Consider the following 24,659-nt stretch of genomic DNA (forward strand, 5'->3'; position numbering starts at 1 on the left):
CGACGACTCTCTTCGTTCTTCCACGGTCCTCCGTTCCAATCCTCTTCAATTAATCTCTCTCTCTCTCTCTGCGGGTAGTTTGTCCACGCGACTCCGTCCAGTGCCGCCAGATCTGAGGGTAGGGGGAAGACATCGATCCGCCGCATGCATTACCGGCCACGCGACCGGATCTAGTGGCGGGGGATCCCCGCCCGCCGATCGCTGCCATGGGCGATCTCGAAGAGCCGACGGGTGGGGAACTGGAGGTAGTGGTGGTCTAGCTAGGGTTCTTGATTTGGCTCGGGATGGCGCCCGCCACCGCGGCGTCCGGAGGGAGCTGGGTTGAGTCGGATAGCGGCATGTCCTCCGATAACATCAAGGGTTTGGTCCTCGCGTTGTCCTCGAGCTTCTTCATCGGTGCCAGTTTTATCGTCAAGAAGAAGGGGTTGAAGAAGGCTGCCGCTTCCGGTGTCAGAGCAGGTCAGAAAAGTATCGATTTTTTGTACTCTGCAATCAAAGCATGTTTAACAAAGAAATCGGTGTTACAATCAACAGATCAACAAGCCGAGTACTCAAAACAGAAAATATTGTAAGGACTGTGCAGTTTTGAGTACTCAACATCGAATTCTTTGTTAAACATGCTTTGTTTCTTCCCTCTTCTCTGTTTTCAGGTGCCTTTCATTCTTTTTCCATACGCTATTCGGCAATCTATACTGTGTAATGCCGGTGATATGTTGTTTCTGGAGAAACGCAAATCGGTGCTTTATTTTATTTTAATAGATTTAACGACGCCACATGTCAATTATGAAGCTAAATCTGGGAAAATAGATCTGCTTGAGGACTAAAAAGGATGTAGGAAGCCTGTTTCATAGAGATCATATTGGACAATGCTTCTGGTAGTAGATATCAGCAATTTAATTGTGTTTCTGAAATTCCATTCTACATCACAAACTGAAATGGGTTGTATTTTCAAAAGGAAAAAAACCATAGAATGTGAAAAAATATATAAATAAATAGAAAAGGCAATGTTATATTCAAAAATTTAAAAAGATAGGCCCGAGGAGTGTTCAAAAAACCATGGAATATGACGACACCGATGCAGGGTCTGAGGAGTGTTAAAAATATGCAATCTTACCATTCTTAGCAAAGTTGTGATATCTATGACACAAAGCCTGGTCATCCAAGTTGTAAGAGAGCAATCTTAGCAGTTGTCATAACACCAAGACTTGAATCTACAAATTACATATATGATAATTTAGTGCAAATATGCATCAGCGATTATGCCCATGAAGTGAAATTAATCCTTTAATGATTGGTTATGGCATTATGCTCGAGAAACAGTTAAAAAATTTGTGAATTTAACTCTCCATGTGTGAAGCACATTTGAAATAGGATTATGGATATGATGTTGATGTCGTTCTGTTGAATGCAGTCTTTCTTAATCTGACTATTCAAATCAAGGAACTAAAAATACACGTCTATTTGAAGATTATAGGTTTCATTGACATTCTAATACCTACTCTTGCTTCTAATTTCAGAATTCTGCAAGACCATCTAAAGTCAGTTCTATAAAAACATCATATGCCTATAGTCTGGAATGAAGATAACTCTTCTGACCACTGAGGCACTGACAACAATATCCCACCTTAACTGTGAATCACAGTGCTGTTTGCATTTTCAGTAACTAGCAATTTTGTTTTAATAATTGGACGCTTCTAATCAACCAACTTCCACTTGCTTGATTTCTAATTTGAGTTCCCTCCCTTTTTTTATTAGAGCTACATTTGCACAAGTTCTTCCCCAAGACAAAAAAGCATATAAGTGGTGTACTTTTACTTCACACGCGATTGTACATGATTGTTTAGTAATGTTTGACTTAGAAGAGGAAATTAAACACATCTTGGGACAAAAAGAATGGTTTCAATTTCTTAGAGAGAGGACAGTTCTTCTATAGCTCTAAGACAGAATCATGGATCTGGAAGAGTCACAAGTGGTAGATAGTGCGACTTGTCAACCTGGGGAACTTGTTGCAAGAAGTACATAGTGGGATTTATAGGTATATTTGTCCAGAATAAGAAAACCTTCTTTCTTGTTATTCCTACATGGATTATTTAGAATAGAATCAAGCAAATTAGAGAATAAATTATGTCCTTCACATTTCTTAGCCAGACAGGGGACATTTCTTGCCACATAAGGCTATAGGACTGTTGTAACTTTGTGTCTCTTTGTCTCGATCAAAATATTACGGATACAAATATTGGAGTATGATTGTCATGTTGGTGATGATGGTACTAGGACTCACATTTTTGCTGCATGTTACCTGTATCTAGTTTTACTCGGCATAATTAAATTGCAATAGTTGCTTTCGTCATTTCTCTTATGCAATTATATGATTGCTTTCTTATTCTTTAGTTGCATAATATTATCAAAAACTTCTAAATGTTGTTGTTTTTTTACTTCACAACAGGAGCAGGTGGTTATGCATACTTGTATGAACCACTGTGGTGGGCAGGCATGATAGCAAGTGAGTACTTACCGATTGCATTTAGAAAGTTTTCATTTTAATTTGTTGGTGACGGTCATTGGTTTCTGTTTTCTTAATTGGTTTTGGGACATTTAGGTGCATAGGGAGTACCTTTGATGCTAAAAATTGGGTTCCTATGTCTTATCTCAAACATATTGAGCCCTCTAGATGATATTGCATAAGTTTCAAGTGTATGACTATTAGTTAGCTGTATCATTCTAGAAGCTACCTTTTCCTATTCTGAACTCTGTCCATATTTTATTAACAGATCCAAAAGGTGCATTGCCTAATAATTTTTTCTGTATTACAGTGCTTGATGTAAATTATGTTAAATTTTATGATGTTAGAATTAAATTTCTCAGAGGCTTGAATCATTATTCTATTCTGAGAGGAGCTTTGTCACCAATTTTTATTGAGCTCTATTTATGTATAAGTCTATGGGATTGAGAAGGTTGCATCTGGCATCTGTTCCACACTGATAACATTTATTTTCTCTTTTACTTAGGATAGGCTCTTATGTTCCGTGAGATGGGGCTCAAATTTCATATCATTAAAATGTTTATAATATGTCGTTATTAGTTGCAATGTACAAGAAGATACTTTTAACTTAAAACATCTTTGTTTTCTATTATTCCTCAAGTGTTCTTGGTTTATTATTTGGTAACGGCTTTTTCATAGGGACAGGAATGAGAACTAAAAAATTTGTCTGATTCAACAGTGGTTGTTGGGGAAGTTGCTAACTTTGCAGCATATGCATTTGCTCCAGCTATTCTGGTCACTCCTCTTGGTGCTCTTAGCATAATCATCAGGCATGACCTCAAATAACATGAGACAATCTGTTGATTTATTTTATCCAGTTAATATATACAAAGTATTCTTTTCCACAGTGCTGTACTTGCACATATCATTTTAAGGGAAAGGCTACATATATTTGGCATTTTTGGCTGCATTCTCTGTGTTGTGGGATCCACAACAATTGTTCTCCATGCCCCTCAGGAGCGTGAGATCGTGTCTGTAACGGAAGTCTGGGATTTGGCAACTGAACCAGGTACCAACCTTTTTTTCTCTTTCTTTTTCTCAGTTCAAACAAAGAGGCATATATTTCCATATATTTGTTTATTGGAGTGCTTATAAAAACAACTAAGATGTGGTTCATGTTCTCTGCAGCTTTTCTATTGTATGCAACAACCGTGCTTGTAGCAGCCTTTATGCTTATATTCCATTTTGTCCCTCGATATGGGCAAACACATATAATGGTCTATATTGGTGTTTGCTCTCTTGTAGGGTCTCTCTCGGTATGAAGCTTATGGTTGATATTTTAATATTTGTTCTGAACTATGAAAGAAAAATACATGTTCTTCTTGTTCTTGATTGAGCAGGTTATGAGTGTTAAGGCTCTTGGAATTGCTCTGAAGTTGACATTTTCAGGAATGAACCAGTTGGTTTATTCCCAAACCTGGGTATTCATGATCATAGTAATTGCATGTATCATTACCCAAATGAACTATCTGAACAAGGTACAGACTTTCTTTTGTCAATGTGGCCGTATTACATTAGTCATATAAGAAATTTTCACTATTTTATGCTTGTGGTTAGATGCTTTCCTACATTTTATCTGACAAGAAATTAAAAAAAACCTTGAGAACTGGTCTTCAATTCCTAGACTTAAGCTGGCATTATGAAATTGATTCTTTTTCTGCTCAGTAAGTTTTGTGCTGACTTAAACAACTTACATTATACTCTATATTAACAATATGAAATGCTGAAATGCTGGTATGCTATTTCCAAGCTACATGAAAGTATTCTGACTTTTTGAGTATAACTAAAGATGAATATTTCATATTTTCTTTAATGATAAGGAGATCTGACCTTACTGATTTTTAATGGTGAATTTCGCAATCCATATTTGGATCAACTAAATATTGGCCAATCCTATGAACTGTGTATTACACGCTACCTTATTCTCAAAGAACCAGACTAGTTGTCAGTGTAACCATATCTTGACAATTTTTTTTTCTATGTGGGCCTTGTTCATTTTAATTGTTTGTCAAAATTATATCGGCTACAAAATATTATTTTCTCTTATCCAAGTTAAGCTTTAAGGTAGTTTTTATCTGGAGGTTAAGTTATTTGGTGGTTTATCTTGCAAAACACGATAGAGTTACACTGTAATTCAGTCAACACAAGCTAATCCAGCTGACACAGGATACTATAAACATTTGGAGAAGATGGAATAAGTTAACATTCGTCTCTTCATGTCACCTGTCTATCCTTAACATGACCCTTTTCTTATTTTTCTCTACCTCTAGTTAGATAACTTTCACACAGACAAGCTATCATTATCTACCAAACAACATTTATTTTCAGCAATCAAAGAAAAGAAAACTTAGCCTAATTAACTATATTGAGTTCCACTAACCCAATTATTTTAACCATGAACCGAAGACAGCTGACTTCCAGAATCTCCTTGTAGAAACCAACCATATTCTTAATTTTTGTAATTCCATCTTCACATTTGGGTGTTACTAACTTGGCTACCCTTATGTTCTGCAAACCTTCCTCTAGAATTCCACCTCATAATAAAATCATATTCCTGTGTAATTGGCAACAGGACATCATGTGTAACAAGAATGCAAGTTCGTTGTCTTGGGTTGTACCAGTAATTTTATATTACTAAAGGCTGAAGTGAGGCCTTTGACTACCGGAGAACAATGCCCATGCAGTGCTAGCCTATTTGCCTTGTGAGTTAAATGTTCTCCATTGACTGCAACAAAAATGTGTTTCTCGATTTCCCATGATATAAAACAGCACATAGTTCTCCTTTTAGCGAACTGTCTTTCATATAGCTAATGACAATGATATCTAGATTCTTAGCTTTTTTCAAGTATCTCTTTGGTTGAAGCTTCAGCTATGTGAGTTTTTGTAGCTTTTAATCTTCTTAGTATGGGACAACAAAAACTTGAAAAACAAAGAAGTTGTTCATACTGAGACAAGCCAAATTCATGCTAAAACAAGTAGATATCTGTTTCAGTGTTCTATCGCAGTTTGTTAGGCTAGTAGCACAGGATCTTTATGCCAATTTTTTGAATGTTGAAAATAATTTAACGGATTAGTAGTAGAATGTCACAGCCTAATGCAGGACAATTTCAAAATGTCCCACATCACAGCCTATAGAAAAAGCATGTGAAATTATTTTTGAAACTTCTTCTCGATCTTCTTTTTGTATCAAATAATCTTCCAGACATTCCTATGGTAGCTTTTCTTAATGGTCTACATCAAATTCACAGTCAACCACCAAACTATTATGCATAATTTTGCAATTGTTTGTGTTAGTATTCTGTGGATTTTAAGGTGATTTTAGATGTATCTTATAAGAGACCTAATGCCCAGCTGGCATGTAACTGTTGTTGTTTATTGTTTACCTTTTGCAGTTTAACTTCCTGTTCACTCATTTTAGCTTAATTACCATGCAAATGTACCAGTAATAGTTGTTTAATTGATGATGGACTAGAAATTTAAAATACAACTATTTTCATCTTCAGCTACCGGCAGTTTGTTCTCTCTGAAGCCTAATACTTTTGTCCTTGCTTAATTTTGTTCTCAGGCACTTGATACATTTAACACAGCTGTTGTATCACCCATATACTATGTGATGTTTACATCATTAACCATTTTGGCTAGTGTGATTATGTTCAAGGTAACTACTCTTATATGACTTATTGGCATCTTTGTTGTCTGATTCTGTCATTCAAATGATTGTGGTTTAATCATTATTGCATAATGACATTACATAAATATAACAGTTGAAAAATGAAGTAAGCATCAATAAATCATCCTTACCCTGTCTAAATTGTTTAGGGAGAAAAGGTGGAGCTCAATATTGAGAATAGTTCAGATACTGGATGTGTTTTGGCTTTTCATCTAAGAACGTACATAATTGCAAACAACTAATATTTGTCTACATGTTTTTTCATTTACCTTTTTGTTTTGTATTATATCTTTTATGAGTTTGATTGCGTTAAATTACTAAACCATGAGGTTGCAACTAAGACATAGTTGCATGTATATCTTTAATAAGACCTTGAATTTACCAAGATACAGTTGAAAGGAAAGAAGAGGAGTGTCCTTTAGTATCATAGCAAGAAGGAAGATTTCAATCAAATTCTAGCCAGAATGGCAAACATGTGGCGGATTATCTTGTGGTTAAGTTCTGAGCAAAATGGAATATTTTTGCAATGATATTGATGCAAACAACATCCTTTTATACCTGGTGCAATCGAAAGGCAATTTGATGAGAAAACTCCATTGTGTTAGTTAAGCACAACAGAACGAGATGAAGATAACACATAAATATAAATCAGAGGGAAAAAGAAGAAGAAAGTGAGTAACAGAAATGGAAAGAATTAAAAATTAAAACTGACAAGAAAGTCTTTAGGCTAGTGTCATTTTTTTTCTTCATATGAATTAATCTTGTAATTATGTTTCTTTGCATTCATAGGATAATAATTATTTTCAAATCAAAGGACAGTGTGCACCCTGTATCCTTGATATAGTTCCTGTTTGCAATTATGAGTAACTAGTCTTGTATTTCATGTTAATGAACAGATCTATTACTATTATCACTGCAAATATTTGAAACCTTTCCTGATTGCCAATAGGATTTGCAAGAAAAGACTACAACCACTACTAATGCAACACATCTGATCATCTGATATTGTAAATTTAACCTATGATTTGTAGGATTTGCCGTACACTGAATGATAATCAATTTTATGTGCAATAGTTTGTGTAATCTGAATGCAACCAAATGGATATTTAATTCTGAAAGCAACCCTATATATTCCATGAAAATGACGAGACTCTAAATGTTTCTGATTGTGAAATTATTCGACCGACTCGAGTTGTTGACACTGTTAATGTTGAAGGTGGTCTGATGAATTAATGGTGTTTCGGACAATCTTATGCTTCTTCTGGCAGGATTGGGATCGACAAGATCCCACACAGATCGTCACAGAGATGGGTGGCTTCATCACAATTCTTTCCGGGACATTTCTTCTCCACGAGACTAAGGACATGGCTGATGGTAAGTTCCATAAACATAGTTTGAATCAGATCATAATCTTTTCGATCTGTCTTGGCTAATGTAACATTTCTTTGACAGGTCTACCGCCATCAACCTCCGGCCGCCTCCAAAAACATGCCGACGAGGATGGCTATCTCCCTGAAGGCACTCCTCTCCGGCCTCAGGAATCCTTTCGGCTGCCATGACATGCTGCAACAGCACCTCATCATCCATTTTACACGAGCAGAGTTGGATGAACTTGCATTCTTTTTACATGGAAAACTGTAGATTTTTTAGGCTCCCAAACCAATAGCATAGTGTTCAACCCCCACTTAGGCCACTATACACAGATAAGCACATTTGGGGACACATTTTAACATACATGTAATGCATCTTCAATTATTTAGAAAATTGGCTCTTGTGAGACAATGCAGAAGCATGGATTAGAAAAATGATTCGAAAAATGAGGAGCACAACTTCGTTATAGATAATGATTCTTAGGATAAATATAGATACTTAAGACGAGTACTTTTTGATCCATCGGCCTTCCTTCGAAGGGGGCCAGCCTGTGATAAAGATTGCACTATGTTTACAATAGTATCTTTTATTTTCTAAAAGATGTGATTATTATTGGCCCATGGCTTCTTAGTCATTTCTTCATCTATTGTTTGTTGTTGTCATTGTGCACTTGTCCGTCACATCCATTATTATCAATGTGCCTTTGTCCGTTTGTAAGCATAAAAATATAATTATGTTATTATTATACAAAATATTCTAATGTCAAAAATTAAAATTAAATAACGATAAATTAGATTTATGATGTGTATCTTTTAATATCATTCAGAAAATTTTTATCGATTTGTAAGTGCATCTTCGTATCTTTTATAAGTTACTCACAAATTCAATTGTAAAAATATTTTTTTAAAAACACTTTAGATTGTAAATTTTAAATGAATGGATTAGTAATCGATATAGTGAAACTTAAGTTCTTAATTGATATTAATTATTTTTGGATTTTTTTTTCTTTAACTATCAAGTATTTTATATAATAATATATATATAACTATTAGCATACTTGCTATTCTTATAGAAAAAAAATATTACAATATATCACAAAATATATTTAGTAACTTGGTAATTGAGTTTGAGTATACTAAGTTCTGAGATAAAATTTCACAATCATAAAACTTGATAAGTAGTTATTGATGCAATAATATTTTTATTACATAAAATCAGCTTTTAATACAATAATATAGTTCTTAATATTTTTTCCTACAAATTACTTCTTTAACTAATAAATACAAAGTGAACTTTCTTTGTATATCATTATCTAGAGGCTTTTTTAAGGTTATAAATAGATTTTTTATATTTTCATATCAAAATTTATATTTTTTTTATTTTCTCAGTGAATCATTTAGGTTAATCTATATAAATCTAGATCTCCATTCAGAAAAATTATTTTCATATCTATTGATATAACTCAAGATCATAATGAGATACTGATGTCATGATTATTCTTAATTGGTTCACTTAAATAAAAAATCTTATTATGATCAATGCATTTTTATGAGTAAAATCTTTCACAACAAGTCTAACCATTATATCATTCAATATTATCGTTTGAGTCATGTTTATATAATAGACTCGGTAATTCAATGAGTTCGTAACATCATTTTGATCTATTGATTTCAACTTTTTTTTATTGTATTGTACTATTTTTTAGAATCATTATTTTTAATAACTTATGAAAACAACCTGGGATCCTTTTAATTTTTATATTTTAATATGATCCTTATAGATATATTATATAATAATAAAATAATTGATTGGTCTATTTTTCCTTTAAGATATTCTCAAATGGATTATCCTCTAATGACATCGATAGGTGATGATCCTCTATCGACACTTAATTGTCATTGTAAGGTTGGCTACCACTCCCGATGAACGATTGTGCTAAATTTGAAACTTCATAATCTATAAGTCTGATATCAAAGAGTGGAGTACTCATACAAAATATTCTTAGTGTCTCAAGTCTAAGGATCTAATACATAATTAGGATGACGAAATCACTATTTGACAATGAGGTATCATCAACCATCTAACATTCCGTAAGCGGATCAATCAATGAACTCATTCTCCAATAAGCATATGTACTATATCCTTAGTGTCACCACATGAGTACCTATGAGACTAAGCCCTTCCATCATATGGACATGTATATAACACATTAGTTTGTTCGATTATCTCGATGTCCCTCTCGAGTAACCTATGACTAGGATTATTTAAAGTCTGTGTTTAGAGGTAAATCGATCTCGTTATCATGATCTCATTGGCGTCGCTCGGTGTTTGCATTGACGTCCCCTTCATTGCTTAGTAACTGAGTTGACGTCGATGCAGATATAGAGTAGTATTGTTGGGCATTTGCATCGACGACCCTTTCGTCACTCGACAACTATGTCGACCCTAATACAGATGTCAAGTGACCCTTTTATCACTCGATCACTCAGCAATTGCGTCGGCATAACACAGATGCAGAGTGACCCTCACCTCTCGTTGTTGCTCTTCTCATCCATAACAATCACTTGCGGTCGTCGTCGTTCGCCATCATCAATTGAAACATTAATTTTTTTATCTTTTATTTTTATATTTTTATTAATAAAATTAATAATATTATGATAAAATTAATAATATTAGGATAATGATAGACACGGGGTGATCACACGGAGGGGAGGCGGAGTAGAGCTAATGTGTTAATTTCTATTTTATAAAGTAAGGAATGAATGATCTATAAAAATAAAAGAATCTGAAGGTTGTGTTTTTTTATAATTTGTCCAAGACGATAATCTCGAGGAGGTTGATCTGTTTTTTTTTCTATCTTCTTTTTTAATCGACGGAAGGGTGGCGACAGCAAAGGATTTGACGGCTTTGCTCTCGTTGAACCCACTACTAATTAAAGTATGCACGTGATTGGAGCAAGCAAGGAGGCCCTCATGGGACCCACCCATCTGCCGTGCCGACGCGACGTACGATGAACCGGCAGTTCACCGACTTCAAACTTGGCTCGATCGCCACGCTGGCACCGTGTAGATTTCCTCGCCCGACATTTCCATGCCACTCTTTCTTCCTGGCGAGCAAACCCTTTCTTCTTCCTGGTTACTCTCATCATCTCCAACTTCTCCCTCTCCGGACCTAAAAACCCTTTGAATATTCTTCATTATATATATATATATATACATATCTGTCCAATGCTCTCGTTGCATGTGAAGAAAGTGTGAACTAAGAATCGTTGTTTTAAGCTGCGGACACGCCCTCTGCCGGTTCTTATAAACGTTGTTTAATATGATTGGAGGATGCATTGCATCCACTTGCCCCGCTCTCTCGATGAAGCCGCTCGATCTCCCAGAAGACACCAAGTCTGACCAACTAACCATCGCCCGCCCCATTTGACCTCGTCTTCCTCCTGCAAGTATCCCAACTCTTCTCTTCCCAAGCTACCTCGTCCAAGAACGAGAGGCGGCAAAGATGTGGAGATCACTGTGCCTCTTGCTCTCCCTCTTGGCCTCCGCCGCGGCCCCGGCCGCGGAGGCGGCTACCTGCCCCTTGGACCTGACGTACGTCTCCACCTACCGCTGGGACTCCTCCTCCTGTGTCGCCGCCAACACCAACCACAGCGACTGCTGCCAAAGCCTCCTCAGCGTCTACGGCATCGGCGCCGCTCAGCGCCTTCGCGACACCGGCCTGTTCCGCCTCCCCGACGACGCCACCTCCGCCGCCTGCCTCGCCGATCTGCAAGCCAACCTCTCCGCGCCCCCCCTCTCCCTCCCCTCCTCCATCGTCTCCGCTTGCTTCCCCTCGCCCAGCACCTTTGTCACCACCTGCGCCGGCGTGTACACCCGGGCCGACTGGACCGCCCGGCTCGGCAACGCCACCGAGCTCGACAGCGCGTGCGACGCAGACCTCACCGACCTCTCCCGCTGTAGCAACTGCCTCAACGCGGGCATGGACGTCTCCTCGCGGCTCAGCGCCGTCAACGGCAACACCTCCGACGACACGACCTGCTTCAAAGTTACCATCCTGTACGCGGCCGGCGTCGTCAACCGGTACGGCCCCAAGGACCCCCGCGCCGGCTGCATGTTCGGCTTCCTACAGCCCTCCCCCTCCTCTTCCGACCACGACTCCTCCAGCTCCCACTCCGCGGCCGTCTATGCCTCCGTGTTCGCCGCGATCGCCCTCGTCCTCGCCTCCGGCTCCCTCGGGCTCTTCCTGTGGCTTGCCCGTCGTAAAAGGAAGACGATGAGCGACTCCGCGGCCTGGGAGAGGAGCTCCAGGTTGTACCTCAGGCCCAACACCGGCTCGATCTGTTTCGACATCAAGGAGCTGGACAAGGCCACCGCCAGCTTCTCGCAGCGCAACCTCATCGGGCGCGGCGGGTTCGGCGTCGTTTACAAGGGCACGCTCTCCGACGGGAGCCTGGTCGCCGTCAAGAAGGTGCTCGAGGGGTTAGACGACAGCGACGAGGAGTTCCGCAACGAGGTGGAGATCATCAGCCACTTGCGGCACCGGAATCTGGTGCCGCTGAGGGGGTGCTGCATCACGGAAGAGGACAGCGAAGAGGGCAAGCAGAGGTACCTGGTCTACGACTACATGCCCAACGGAAACCTCAACGACCACATCTTCGGCTCGAGCATGGGCGCCAATGGCGACTCCGGGAGAAGAGCGCCCCTGACATGGCCGCAGAGGAAGACCATCATACTGGACGTCGCCAAAGGGCTGGTCTACCTGCACTACGGGGTGAAGCCCGCCATCTATCACAGGGACATCAAATCCACGAACATCTTGTTGGACGGGGAGATGAGGGCGCGAGTGGCCGACTTCGGACTGGCGAGGCAGAGCAGGGAGGGGCAATCGCACCTCACCACCCGGGTCGCCGGAACCCACGGCTACCTCGCGCCGGAGTACGCCCTCTACGGGCAGCTGACCGAGAAGAGCGACGTCTACAGCTTCGGCGTGCTGGTGCTGGAGATCATGAGCGGCCGGCGCGCCCTGGACACGTCCGTGGCGTCCAACCTGGTGCTCGTTACGGACTGGGCGTGGACGCTGATCAAGGCCGGGCGAGCGGGGGAGGTGTTGGACGCGGCGCTGACGAGGGACGACGGCGACGGCGACGGCAACTCCAACCCCAAGGGGATCATGGAGAGGTTTGTGCTGGTGGGCGTGCTCTGCGCGCACGTCATGGTGGCGCTCCGGCCGACGATAATGGAGGCGCTGAAGATGCTGGAAGGGGACATCGAGCTGCCGGTGATACCAGACCGGCCGCTGCCGCTAGCCCTCGCCCATGGCTCCGTCTTCGGCGAAGGAAACACCTTCACCGCTTCACCTACTCTCAGTGGCCCTCGTCTCGACACAGGAGACATGCTCAGGTAACTCCTCCATCTCTATCGCACTCAGGATTGGAGCACATTGAAGGCCAATTCAAGGGAAGAAAAGAAAGAGAAGAATGGCTTTCACTTGCAGGAGGCAGATTCTATGTAAATCCTGTCACTGAAACTTGTCTACTGTATCATCTCGAGTTTAGCATGACAGACTTTGAACTCCTCAAATGTGTTTATTCATCAGTAATAGATAGAAATAAAAGCTATTCATCATTTAACACATGATGTTTGTCAAAGGTAAATGGCGAAGGTAACATCTATAAATGCTCAAGTATATAAAGAGTAACAACAGCTTGAAATCGACAACATAATAACAATACAGGATTTGCTAAAAGCAATCACAATATGCAGTTCAACAATAAGACTTCAGTGTTCTAAATCTTTAATCTAAAAGGGGTAGATAACTAAGAATACATTTCTTCAACCTAATTTTAGCCTTTTAGCAGTATCAAACTAAAACTTGCAAGAACAAGCAAACAATCTTCGGAATTCTTCGTGCGCGATCGTTATGAATTAGTTGTATCAAACATTATTGTTCAATCTATTTGGCATGGAGGAACATCATCATCAATCTTCATGCAGGTGAATGAAGAGAAAGCAATCCCACTTAACAGTACTTGTCAATTCTCTACATTATATTTCCTTGCCAACAAAATAATCTCCCACCTTGCAACAACCTGAAACGCATGAGCAGTTTTCTTGCACTCACTCATCCATCAAATCCAGACCTAACAAGGGCATGAGGTATGATAGCCGTCAGGATCATATGGTGAATGCAGCGACTCAAGTATACACCATTGCAAGTTGATCACAGGAATGATAGCCTTCAAAGTCATATATAGAAGGAATGCAGCACTACTAACAAGCTGAGCAAACTCACTTTGCTATCAGGAAAATAGCCTTAGGCGTGTGGTAATGGGTGACCGGCAGATTGGGCATGTGGGTATCGCTGTACCACAGTCTCTGCAAGTCTAAATCATGAAAGAAAGCAAAGATAAAACAATTAGACATTCTCCTTCTAAATGGACTCTGTCATTAATCCATTCTCATTAGAAGCCCCCTTGTGCGTCAAGGATAAATAGAAATTCTCTCTTTTAGATTCAGATAAAACAATAAGATTCTACAAATAGCCCACAGCTTCTTTGGAATACGAAATAAGTCTATTTCGAAAGTGGTTCTTGAAAGAGGGCTCTGTAAAAACCTTTTTTGTATGTATACTAGTTATAATCTGGAAGGATATTATAAAAGACATAACAGTTTATGTAGTTTAGCAAAGCACTTACCAGATGACCACAACTGAAAGCGAGATCTTTAGGATTTGTGAGGCAAATAGGGCATGCCTGGACAAAAGCAGGAGAAACATTCTCAGGTACATGCAACTTTCTAAAAATCTAATCACTGATAAAGACATACTCGCTCCATGGGGATGCTGTACTCATCCGGGTTGGTGTATTTCGCATGTCCATGGGAACTTTTTGACGATTTTGCATTGTCATGATCGACAACAGCACTTGGAGGAGGCAGAGGCTTTTCCCAACTGGCTTTTCCCTCATTGTTTCTGTGCATTTTTAGTAATCTTCAAATCATTGTTACACTCAAGAAACAACATTATCCCTTAAATGTTGACAATTCCAGATTTATATATGAATATCTAAATAGTCTTACTTCTTACGCTTTAGGCCTTGTGTGGCTCTATACTGAAGTGGGATTTCCATGAGGGCGGAAAGTGCAAATGCTGCCTCCTTCTTTGTCATTGGCATGTTTTCAGACATTATCTTTGTGAAGTTCACAAACTGCATGAGTCAATGAGATAAGAGCAAGGAACATAGCAATTTGTGGTAATAGGATAATAGTGACAATTATCAAAATATTATGACCGAAAAACTAGAATTTCCTTTTAGTAAGAGATAATAGTCAAATTAACAAGACATAAAAGTAGAATAGGAACATAGCAATTTGTGGCAATAGGATAATAGTGACAATTATCAAAATATTATGACCAAAAAACTAGAATTTCCTTTTAGTAAGAGATGATAGTCAAATTAACAAGACATAAAAGTAGAATTTCCTTAACAAACCAATAGAATTAAGAAAACTAATTTTGAAATTGAATGATCAACAAACTCTCTTTATCAATTCAAGATTAACAGAATTGTTATTTTGAAAAAGCACATGAAATTAAAGGTAAAGGCTAATTGTCTGACCAAGCAGAATATATGTATATACTATAGCACAAGGGACCAGACTGTAATAGCCTGTCCTGATTAAGGGGATTGTTCTGGCATTATTAAGGAACTGAGTGAAATTTCATCATTCTCATACGCTGACTTCTACTGTATGTAGATTAATAATAGCATAACTCTGGAATAATAACATGACCTTTGTGTCTATCTAATCTCCTGTTAGCCACCTACATAAGAATGATTGTAGGCTTTTTTGGTTCATGGTGAGGAAATCAAGCCTTTCCAAGTGAAAAATTGCAAGGCCCCTATTGTCCCACAATAGGATTGAGATGGAGTAGAATTTGTGTAGAAGATTTGGTAAGCCCACCACTAAAATTTGGGCTTAAGCATCATGGACAACATGGTACAACAACCTTGGCAGTCATACGGCGATTTGGTTGTGACGTGGTCGCATTTTATAAGATTCTGTGACTTATACTTACCAAACAGTTTACTTTCAATTACATTTTCGCTTTACAATAATGCTAGACATTAAAGACAATATTCGACAAGCATTTACCTGAAAGTTATCAAATGACCGTTGTGGAACGTAGTCATCAAATTGGTGCATAGCATCCCATGGTCCATCACCCACACCAATCATAATTATCGAAAGGGGATAATGGCTGGATATTAAATGCTTCAGAATGTTGCAGTAAAGAAGAATTTCGACAAAAAATCAATGTCAGCTTTTACCTAGCTTCAACTATAGCATCTATAGTAGCCTGTTCTTGTTGACTAAAACCATTTGGTAAGGTTGAACCCTTAGTAACCTATTAGAGGATGGCAAAAAATATTAAGGACAATAATACAAGGAAACAGCAAGGGGAAGAAGTCCTCTGTATGGTAATATCCAAACCTGTCCATCAGCTACGATTACAAGAACATGATATTGCCAATTACTTTGCTCTACTATATCAATTGCTGCAAGAATCAGTGGTGCAAATGATGTTGGACCTGAAAATTTTGTTATCGTAGAATGAACTCATATTAACAAAAAGGAATTTTGACATTTCTAGTCCATTAAATTTTGGGCCGAACTAGTATCATACAACATGGTAACATATTCACAAAATTTATGAATGCTGAAAAGAAACAAAAGAGAATAATTTAATCCAGTAACTGAAGAGACTTTTTAAGTATGAAAATCCATTGTAGATTAATTTTAAGGATAAAGAATGAATTAATTAGTAACCAAGATATTTACTATCGGCCAAAGAATAACAGAAATATATAATTAGCTCATGATCCCATCAAAATTCTGAAAGAAAGAGTTCAATCTAGTATCTCTCAAACTCATGATCTATATATCTCAACTAGCTTCTCACTAGGATAGCTGATTATACTTGAGGATCAATCAATTGCTTCAAAAAATGCTATGCAATATTACTTAATAATTTTAAACAATATGTCTATCACTAAAAACTAAAAAGATTAAAGTTTTAGACAATAGAAATGATATAGAATGCAAATAAACAATATTAATACATAATCATATCAGATTGACTTTTTGGATCAGAGCTTTTTCTTCTTTAGAAAGAACTTTGTTTATCTATTGGATTGCTTATGGTTTGTATTTCAGTTGAACAATTGGATTTTAGGATTGAGATCAATTGGACAAGATGGAATTCAGATCAACACTGATCTGATCCAAGCAATCGGATTATACTAAGAATACAAATTACAAAAGATCATTAAACTAGACAGCAGATCCAGATAATGATGAAATTCACATATCACACTCCAAAGATTTGAACATGTAACACCACAATCTGCAAATAAGAAAACCATAAACAACTAACCCCATACTGACAGCTAAAATTTATAATCCTCTAAGACAATTATAAAAACGAAAAAAAGTCAATAAGTATGTACAATTATTCATTGTCGTTTAATATGTAAAAATAATAATTCATTCAAACTGAACTCAACAATGCATGCAAGAAACAAAATATTCCAACAAATGCAAAGAAAAGAAACAAGGATAAATAGAGTATAACCTGAGAGAGTCAAACGTGGAACAATCTCTCTATATCGTGAAAGAGCCTCCTCGAACCCATGACTAGGACGGTGGTCAGGGTAAAAGCTGAAGACAAATTCATCACGTGTAGATGCTACATAAAAAAAGAAGGAAAATGTGTGAATAGGAGGGAGATTTAACTAATCAGTGACCAAAGCTGTAGCAAAGGACACTAACCATCACCAAATCCAAAACACGGTATCAAGTTATCCTCATCAAAAGGAGACAAAGTACGCCCAATTATAGAAATTGCTTGCTCATAGGGGTTAGTTGTGTCACCAATAGCATGCAGAGATCTTCTGTTAAATGAATGCCTTCCTACAATTGTTAAATAGCAATGATCCCCCCTCTGAACTATGTGGAGAAAAATATATCCAATCTTAAAAATTGAGTTGATGTAGAAGTATCATAGTGTTTCTGGATGTACAGAAACCCTTTAAAGCACACCTGTCCAGTCATTGCTTTTAGTGAAATCAATACCAAGGATTAAATTTGATGATTCAAGGCCAGCATCTCTTAGTGCAGAAATAACCTAGGGAATAAGAACATGTTTAGCATTAAGGTAGGAAATATATAAATTAATGAAGTAATTGATGGCTAAATTAACAAAATTGCAAAGCTCTGCAACTAACTGTTAATCTAAATATATTTGCATTTTTTTTCAGATTTCACCCAACAATTATTCTCAGTAATCGATTGGTCATCCAACAAATTCAATTCTTGTAAAAATTTCGAGAAGCAGCCCAACAATCACACAGATGTTAGAACTAATAATCCTTCCACAAGCTTTTACATTATAACATGCATCGTAGATAACCATTATTCAGATATGTTGCTGCATGTTATCTATCACTAAATTCAAATTTGCATGCCGTGGGCATGGCTACATTTTGTAAAGAATAAAATCTCCATGTACCTTTTGTAATAATAAACTTCTTAGCTATTCTAATGTTGTAAAAACTGCCGATCAAAGGGATATAGCAAAAATAATCATCAAGAAGTGTGCAGCATATGGGAATAGGACATGGATCATCAACTATGTATGTAATGAACTTACATAAGCTATTAAAATCAGAAGCCAAGATGCATACCTAAAAGATGTATGGCAATAACCCAAACATCAGTTGGATGATAAGAAATCCTATTGTTTGTAATCATATGCTTAGGCAGCAATCAGGCATAAATTACGTTGGCTTGACAGATTGGATCACATATAATGGCCATTAAGATTGGATCAGAATCAGTTTTGAATCATGTAAGCATGAAATTCAGCTGCAGAAAGGCATTTGTTTCTTGTTGGCAAGCAAACTTTTTCTTCTTTCTAAATTTTCTTCCTTGTTTACCTCTTGTTCCTCTCTACCTCAGTATACACATTTCTGCCTGGTCACTGACCATCTTACTGTCAAATTGGGTTCAAGCAACAGCTATCCTCCAGATGGCTGACATTTAGATATTTATAGGGAAGAACATTCTTGATTTGCTGTGTGCTTGTGAAAAGTCAGGATCTGTTTGTTAAAAGGTAATTGTAGATCGTAAACATCAAAGAATGAAAATACAAGGAGTTTTACTATTTGGCTACACCTAAATGTCAAATCACCAAGATTCTAATTAAAAAAAAAACAAAGAGCTATATCTAAAGGATCCTCCATGCTCATTATAGGAACCTAAATACTTTCTGGATTAAAAACTTCAATGAAACTCATAATCAGTTGAAAATTTTGAGATTTCTAGGTTTAGATTAATATGGCAGCCTAAAGATCCAAGACTTGCTTAAATCTTATAATTAAGCTGGATATCTCAAAGATATTTGTGACAGGAAATTCTCAAGAAATATGAATAGCAACACTTAATAGCTCATTAAAAGTTTCCAATCTTCTTGTGACAGAGTGATCTTCAAAAGATTAAGAGATGCTAGTGAGAATCAATCGATAGACTACACCAAAATAAACATGCTTTGAGCTAAATGGACAGCATATATGTAAAATTTTTCATCAAAATTCTCAACAAAAGTACTAGCGAACAAATTTACCTTGCGAACCTGGCTCATAGACAAGCAATAAAGTGTGAGAATTGAAGCAACAACAAGACCTAGGAATTATTTGTATCTAAATATATTCGAAGTTCTTGGATGACTGAAGCAACAAAAGAACACTTAGAATAATTGAGACCAAACAATATTTAACTTGAAGTTCTTAAACAATCAGCCAAGTGGGTGACTAAACTCAAAGAAATTTGCCAAATGCAATGCCAAGTATTAAAATAATTTAAGGAGTGATGACTGGTTATATATAGAAGAAACAAAACAAGCATATGGCTACTTATGGGCAAATAAGGTGCAGTGCTTTCTAATATAAGAACCAAAACCTTTTTATCAGAAAGCAACATAATTTACTAAACAGATGCCAGACTTAGCTAATGACAGGTAAAACTGATGTGCAGAAATCAATCAATCTTCTAATATACTCTTTTATGTACCTACTAGAGGAAAAAAGTAATTCACCTCTTCAAGCGAGCTGAAATTGTCAGCTATAAATGCTGGTTGCTGCTTATTTTGGTTTTTATTATTAAATGAACTCCCAGCAGTAAAATGAGCTTGCTGAGGATTTCTGTAAGAAGATGGGTGAGCATAATTGCGAGTAGATGGCAAAGGATATTTGCAAGGAGAGGACCCTTCAGCAGAATTTGTGTTGCCCATATAGCTAGAATCTAACAGTACATCCTTTCAATTAATCTGCACTCGATGTCAAAAGAAAAAGAAATAATGTCAGCAGCGGTAACCACATGGAGGAAACAAGAAGAAAATAAAGGAATTTCTTTCTACAAAAAGAAAGATGATCATTCAATCTTTCCCTGGAGTCCCTGTATCACTATAGTCTGTAATCTGTATCATAATTTGTTCTACAAACATTCTACACAAGCAACAAAACCAGAAACTTTTTTTCCTCAAATTTCTTTTCGAAATCTATGAAACAACTTCCATTTTGACAAATTGGAGGTCTAGAAACTAAAGATATAGAAATCGAAGTAATATAACAATGACCCTCATTTTATGAAATAAAAGAACAACAACAATGATAATTTTAAATGAAAAAGAAGGAACACAGGCACCAAAATCATGGTGCATATTTTGCACGTGTGACCATGTTGTCTACTTAGGGAAGTCACAAGAGTTTCTGCCTAGATACAGTTAATGCATGTGTGGCTGTTAAGTGGAGAGATTCGAAGTATGTAGCCATAATGTGATAAGGTGGCATAAAACCTAAAAGAGATGATCAGAGAACTGACTCTACATATGCAGCTTTATATTTTGAACCCAAGGATATTGATTTACGGTCAAGCATGTGATTTTGTCCACCACAAAAGAAGCTTGTGAAATATTCAGTAAAACTTCACAATAAACAAGACCAACATCTCAAGCTTCATGCAAAATGCTCCAAGTCAGCCGTACATGGTCTCATTCTCTAGTTCTGTGTAAACATCATATTCAACCTAAAGTTGCAAAACAGGAAGATCTATGTTTAAGTATTTAACGTTTGTGTACATGAATGATAACTGGACAAATGAAAGAAAATGAACAACTTATTATGTACCTCCATTATTCCTGATTGCAAAACAATTAGATTCTGAATCCAGGTCTAAGCAACTTGTTTGACTCCTTAATTAGTCCTACAAATATAAGCCTGAACAAACCTTTTAGTGTACCAAGCATGTATTTTATCCATAAAGATACATACTTATATAATACTATTGAATAAAGAAATTCTTAGCCTATCAAGAATTTTACATGACTTACAATCTTAAGCACACCAACTCAACTATTCCATGGGGTGGATGTTTTTTAGCTAATGTTTAAAGGGTTACCAATCTGTCTTTGGTGACTGTTGTTCTACATAGTCATACAACTTTACCACTTGCTCCTTTAAATCCATCCAATTGGAGTTGAAGAACCACGATAGGCCATGAAAACCAAAGTAGAATCAGACCTTTTTTCCAAGGAAGAAAACATTCTAAAGTCCAGATACTATACAAATTGGTACTTGATCCTACAGTTTCCAACCAATTAAACCTGATTCTCAAGGGGCGGCAACCACAACACAAGAGAACAGGATGTATAAAAGCAACTGAACTCGTTTTTTGTATCAGCACATGAGCCAGAATTTAAGCATTCAAAACACATCTTCCTATTCAAGATTATTAAGCTTACAAGAGAAAAAAACACAACCTTTTCAAATTCAATAAATGTAAATTCTAACATATTAGGGTTGCTTCATTCGAAGGAGAAGGCAGTAGTTGTAACAGCTCAAAAGAAACCATTCCAATTTTCTTCGAGAAAAGACTACATTAAAAGAAAACGAGCCGATTCGAAGAAGCCCGCATGCTATAACCAGTAATCTTGAACACATCCAAATCGGCTCTTTGCCACCTTACCAAAGTGGCTGCCGCTAATATCTCAGTACCATCGCAAGAAAAGAGAACCACGAAGGCGGCGGCAGAGGAGGAACAGATTACCCTTAAAGAAATCCTACAGCCGTCGACTTACGTCTTCGCTTCCGAGTCGTCGGTGGAAGAGTCCGTCCCCGCTTACTGTTCCCTAGCGGCTGACGAGTTCTGCTCACGGCTCCATGACACAGTGCTTCTGGAACCTCGAGAAAATTCACCGCATCGCCGCCGGTAGAGGGCTCGAGGTGGGACCACGGCGGGTGAGCGTAGTGCAGCCCGAGTCGCCCGCCGGGTAAGACCGATCTCCCGACGTCGTGGCTCGGCCGCCTCTCCCAGCCCAGCTGTCGCCACCTAGTAGAGCGGGACCCACAGGCCCCGTCCAAAGAGAGAAGAGAATTTGGGAAGCCGACCCCACCGGCGTCGGGTCCGTATAAACGTACCTCAAATATTCCCCACGGGTTGACCGACCTGACGTGGGTCCCTCAGAGCCTGCCTGAGAGAAGCCACTTGGTGACACTATTGGTCAAAGTTAACGGGTTGGATATCAACTATTGTTCTAATTGACTCGGTCAATTTTTGGTGGTAATCGGAGTCAAGTCATCGTGATACTTATAGTATTATTTAAGATGACTTGAGAACAAAAAAGGGCATATTTGAAGCAACAATTTGCCAACCCTTTAATTGTGTGTATTGTTTCAACTACATTTACAAGAAAAACTGATCAATAATATTCTGAAGTTTAATCTCACATTCAGAGTTTGATGAATATAATCTTATTAACTTTAACTTAAGTATTTCGTTATATAATATATATATATATATATATATATATATATATATAAGAAATATAATAAACCAAAGAACTTTTATTAATTGGAAGAATAAAAAGAATTGTAATAGGAAAGAAACCTAATATCTTATGTTGTTGCTATCTTTCCCTAGTTTGTGAATCCAAGTGGTTTGTGAGGGATGTAGCAGTCCGAGGCCGGTTGGAGTTCTTCCTTGGGGCCTCTGTAAGCTTGTTTTGGTTGCTTTCGGCGGGGTATTGAGGAACTTCCCTAGTTTGTGAATCCAAATGGCTTCTGTTGGATGTAGCAGTCTGAGCCCAGTTGGACTTCTTCCTTCGCGTCCTGTGAGCTTGTTTTGGTTGCTCATGTTTGGTGGGATAATGAGGAAGGAAACCTAAAAGATTTAGCGGAGTCAGTAGACGAAGATAGATTAAGTTAGATGGCACAGCTCATGCCCACAACTGATCATAGCTAGTTTAATCCGCCGCCGGCCGGTAACCATGACGGTCGTCCAACTTCAAGATCATGGCTGATGTACATAAGCCAAAGTTAAGCTAAACAAAGTACTAATCAACAATGGGTTACCAATTGATCTGTTCCATTTAGTAGGATCTTGATGACAAACATGAAACCTAACTTTGCATTGCAAGTTACGATTAGTAGTACAGCACGCTGCATTGTACTGCAAGCTTTGCTTTCGACCTAATGCTCGAAAGACCTACTTAGTTGGCTGTGTCAGATTAGGTTGGATGTGATGATTTTGTTACTACATTCATGTAACATATCGATCGCCAACTTTGCAGGCTATCATATACAATCTGTCCTACTCGATCTCCAGTGCAGAGGGATGCCTTTGTGACGCACACAATATCAGGAAGCAAATGTCTTGTTGATAGTGTTAGTGTTCTTTATTAGGTCATTTCTCCAAGCATTTTGATACTTTAAGCGAGTGATGATAAGAAGGTATATAGAACACAGCACGCGCAAATGTTTACCAGGAACAACTTCAAGGTCAATCAAGACTCATCATGTGAGATAAGATCGATGGTGCAATTATGATTGCTAACGTGGAACTCAGAGCAGAGTTGATGAGCTTGCTGAAAGCTACGCAGTCTGCTTGATTCATTGGATGGATGATGGAGGGACTTCAACTACCTCCATTAAGTCTCTGTAATCTTTCTTCTTCTTCTTCTTCTTCTTCTTCTTGTTGATGAAAGACTCTGAAATAACCTGAGAGTTGATGTACCATCATTGCCGCATGTTGAGTGATATAATTGGCTTTTGCACAAAAAGAAGGGATTGCATGTTGTGTATATTTACCACTTAACACTAAGACCAACTTTTCTTCTTATGGATCAGTCTCAATAGTATGTGTACAGTGTGCAGGCATATCTCGAGTCCATATTAGCTCACTGCCGATGTCATTGTTGGCTTTGACTAAGGAGCTGGCAGTGCTTATGTCCTCCAGTGATGTGGCTCGCATGTTGCAAATATCATAAGCTGGCAGAAATTGACAGTAGCTGAAATGTTGGTGTCCTATTTCAGATAAGACAAACTCGTATAGCTTAATGTATGTGGTAGAAAACCACATTAAACTAATCTGTGATGTACGCTCACCTATGCATGGTAATGTAGTCTTTGTCTTCTTCAATTTCACATCCATCCTAAAGAATGGTGCTTTCCATGCATAATATACCACCAGATTCGGCAAGAAACCAGCAGCTAGGATAGAAACTAGTGGTAATATTGATAACAGGAAGAGCTATACAAAGCATGTGGTCATGTCATTGAAAGTAGAACCTCAAGAACATGGGTATGTCGACATCCTATATAATATTAAAGCTTAGGAATGTGGATTAAATTTATGGATTTGACTAGCAAAACAACATTACTATTGAATAGAAGTTCAAAGGGTTGAAAAGTCATGGTATTCCTAATAATTGGGAGTATATTTGTTTTCTGTCTATGCTCAGCAGGTGTTTCATTGGCACATGAATATATTGTTTTTCAGAATAAAGAAGCTTGCACTGGGACCAGTATCTAGGAAAAGAAATGAAAACTGCAGTAATATATTTGGTGGATGTAATTTATCTGGTTATTATCTAATTGTGTTGATATCAACATAACATGTCGACAGACCTTGAATTAAAATATCCATGAGAAAAAGCTTGAATTAAATAGGAGTCATCCAT

General features: G+C 38.0%; 3 protein-coding genes across 11 annotated transcripts; 2 read left to right on the plus strand and 1 right to left on the minus strand.

Annotated features, from left to right (window-relative positions):
* Positions 1-22: 22 nt before the first annotated feature.
* Positions 23-8,203, plus strand: LOC103986384 (probable magnesium transporter NIPA4). Of its 2 annotated transcripts, none has more exons than XM_009404385.3 (9): positions 23-459; positions 2,447-2,503; positions 3,222-3,312; positions 3,391-3,551; positions 3,671-3,798; positions 3,883-4,020; positions 6,108-6,200; positions 7,481-7,586; positions 7,665-8,203. In XM_009404385.3, exons 1-9 carry the CDS (start codon positions 285-287, stop codon positions 7,769-7,771), a joined length of 1,056 nt encoding a protein of 351 aa, XP_009402660.2. In that variant the 5' UTR covers positions 23-284; the 3' UTR covers positions 7,772-8,203. The 2 variants fall into 2 exon arrangements, 1 of the variants encoding a protein (XP_009402660.2); XR_010487174.1 differs by lacking the exon at positions 7,665-8,203 and adding an exon at positions 5,115-5,244 and having other exon boundaries at positions 142-459; positions 7,481-7,528.
* Positions 8,204-10,918: 2,715 nt separating this feature from the next.
* LOC135613028 (probable receptor-like protein kinase At1g11050) lies at positions 10,919-13,217 on the plus strand. Its single transcript, XM_065109932.1, has one exon. It carries the CDS (start codon positions 11,088-11,090, stop codon positions 12,987-12,989), a length of 1,902 nt encoding a protein of 633 aa, XP_064966004.1. The 5' UTR covers positions 10,919-11,087; the 3' UTR covers positions 12,990-13,217.
* Positions 13,218-13,239: 22 nt separating this feature from the next.
* On the minus strand, positions 13,240-22,050 carry LOC135586545 (E3 ubiquitin-protein ligase RGLG3-like). 8 transcript variants are annotated; one of them, XM_065109934.1, is made up of 13 exons: positions 21,749-22,050; positions 19,740-19,970; positions 17,687-17,771; positions 17,417-17,593; positions 17,220-17,333; positions 16,079-16,176; positions 15,916-15,992; positions 15,740-15,845; positions 14,663-14,790; positions 14,411-14,573; positions 14,281-14,337; positions 13,878-13,968; positions 13,240-13,725 (listed from the first exon to the last, which is right to left on the minus strand). In XM_065109934.1, the coding sequence occupies exons 2-12, from the start codon at positions 19,932-19,934 to the stop codon at positions 13,885-13,887; spliced, it is 1,284 nt and encodes a 427-aa protein (XP_064966006.1). In that variant the 5' UTR covers positions 19,935-19,970; positions 21,749-22,050; the 3' UTR covers positions 13,240-13,725; positions 13,878-13,884. The 8 variants fall into 8 exon arrangements, with proteins under 8 accessions (XP_064966006.1, XP_064966007.1, XP_064966005.1 ...); XM_065109935.1 differs by having other exon boundaries at positions 21,668-22,050; XM_065109933.1 differs by having other exon boundaries at positions 21,780-22,049.
* Positions 22,051-24,659: the final 2,609 nt, after the last annotated feature.

The sequence above is a fragment of the Musa acuminata genome, chromosome BXJ2-5 (assembly GCF_036884655.1).
Source record: "Musa acuminata AAA Group cultivar baxijiao chromosome BXJ2-5, Cavendish_Baxijiao_AAA, whole genome shotgun sequence".
Taxonomy (NCBI): domain Eukaryota; kingdom Viridiplantae; phylum Streptophyta; class Magnoliopsida; order Zingiberales; family Musaceae; genus Musa; species Musa acuminata.

Excerpts from the sequence above, each read along its gene's own strand:
- LOC135586545 (XM_065109934.1), bottom strand. The coding sequence starts at position 19,934 with ATGGGCAACACAAATTCTGCTGAAGGGTCCTCTCCTTGCAAATATCCT. Across the intron at positions 17,772-19,739 it reads ATTTCAGCTCGCTTGAAGAG|GTTATTTCTGCACTAAGAGA; the intron begins GTGAATTACTTT and ends CTTATTCCCTAG. Across the intron at positions 14,338-14,410 it reads ACAGCATCCCCATGGAGCGA|GCATGCCCTATTTGCCTCAC; the intron begins GTATGTCTTTAT and ends GCTTTTGTCCAG.
- LOC135613028 (XM_065109932.1), top strand. The coding sequence starts at position 11,088 with ATGTGGAGATCACTGTGCCTCTTGCTCTCCCTCTTGGCCTCCGCCGCG.
- LOC103986384 (XM_009404385.3), top strand. The coding sequence starts at position 285 with ATGGCGCCCGCCACCGCGGCGTCCGGAGGGAGCTGGGTTGAGTCGGAT. Across the intron at positions 3,552-3,670 it reads GGATTTGGCAACTGAACCAG|CTTTTCTATTGTATGCAACA; the intron begins GTACCAACCTTT and ends TGTTCTCTGCAG. Across the intron at positions 7,587-7,664 it reads GACTAAGGACATGGCTGATG|GTCTACCGCCATCAACCTCC; the intron begins GTAAGTTCCATA and ends TTTCTTTGACAG.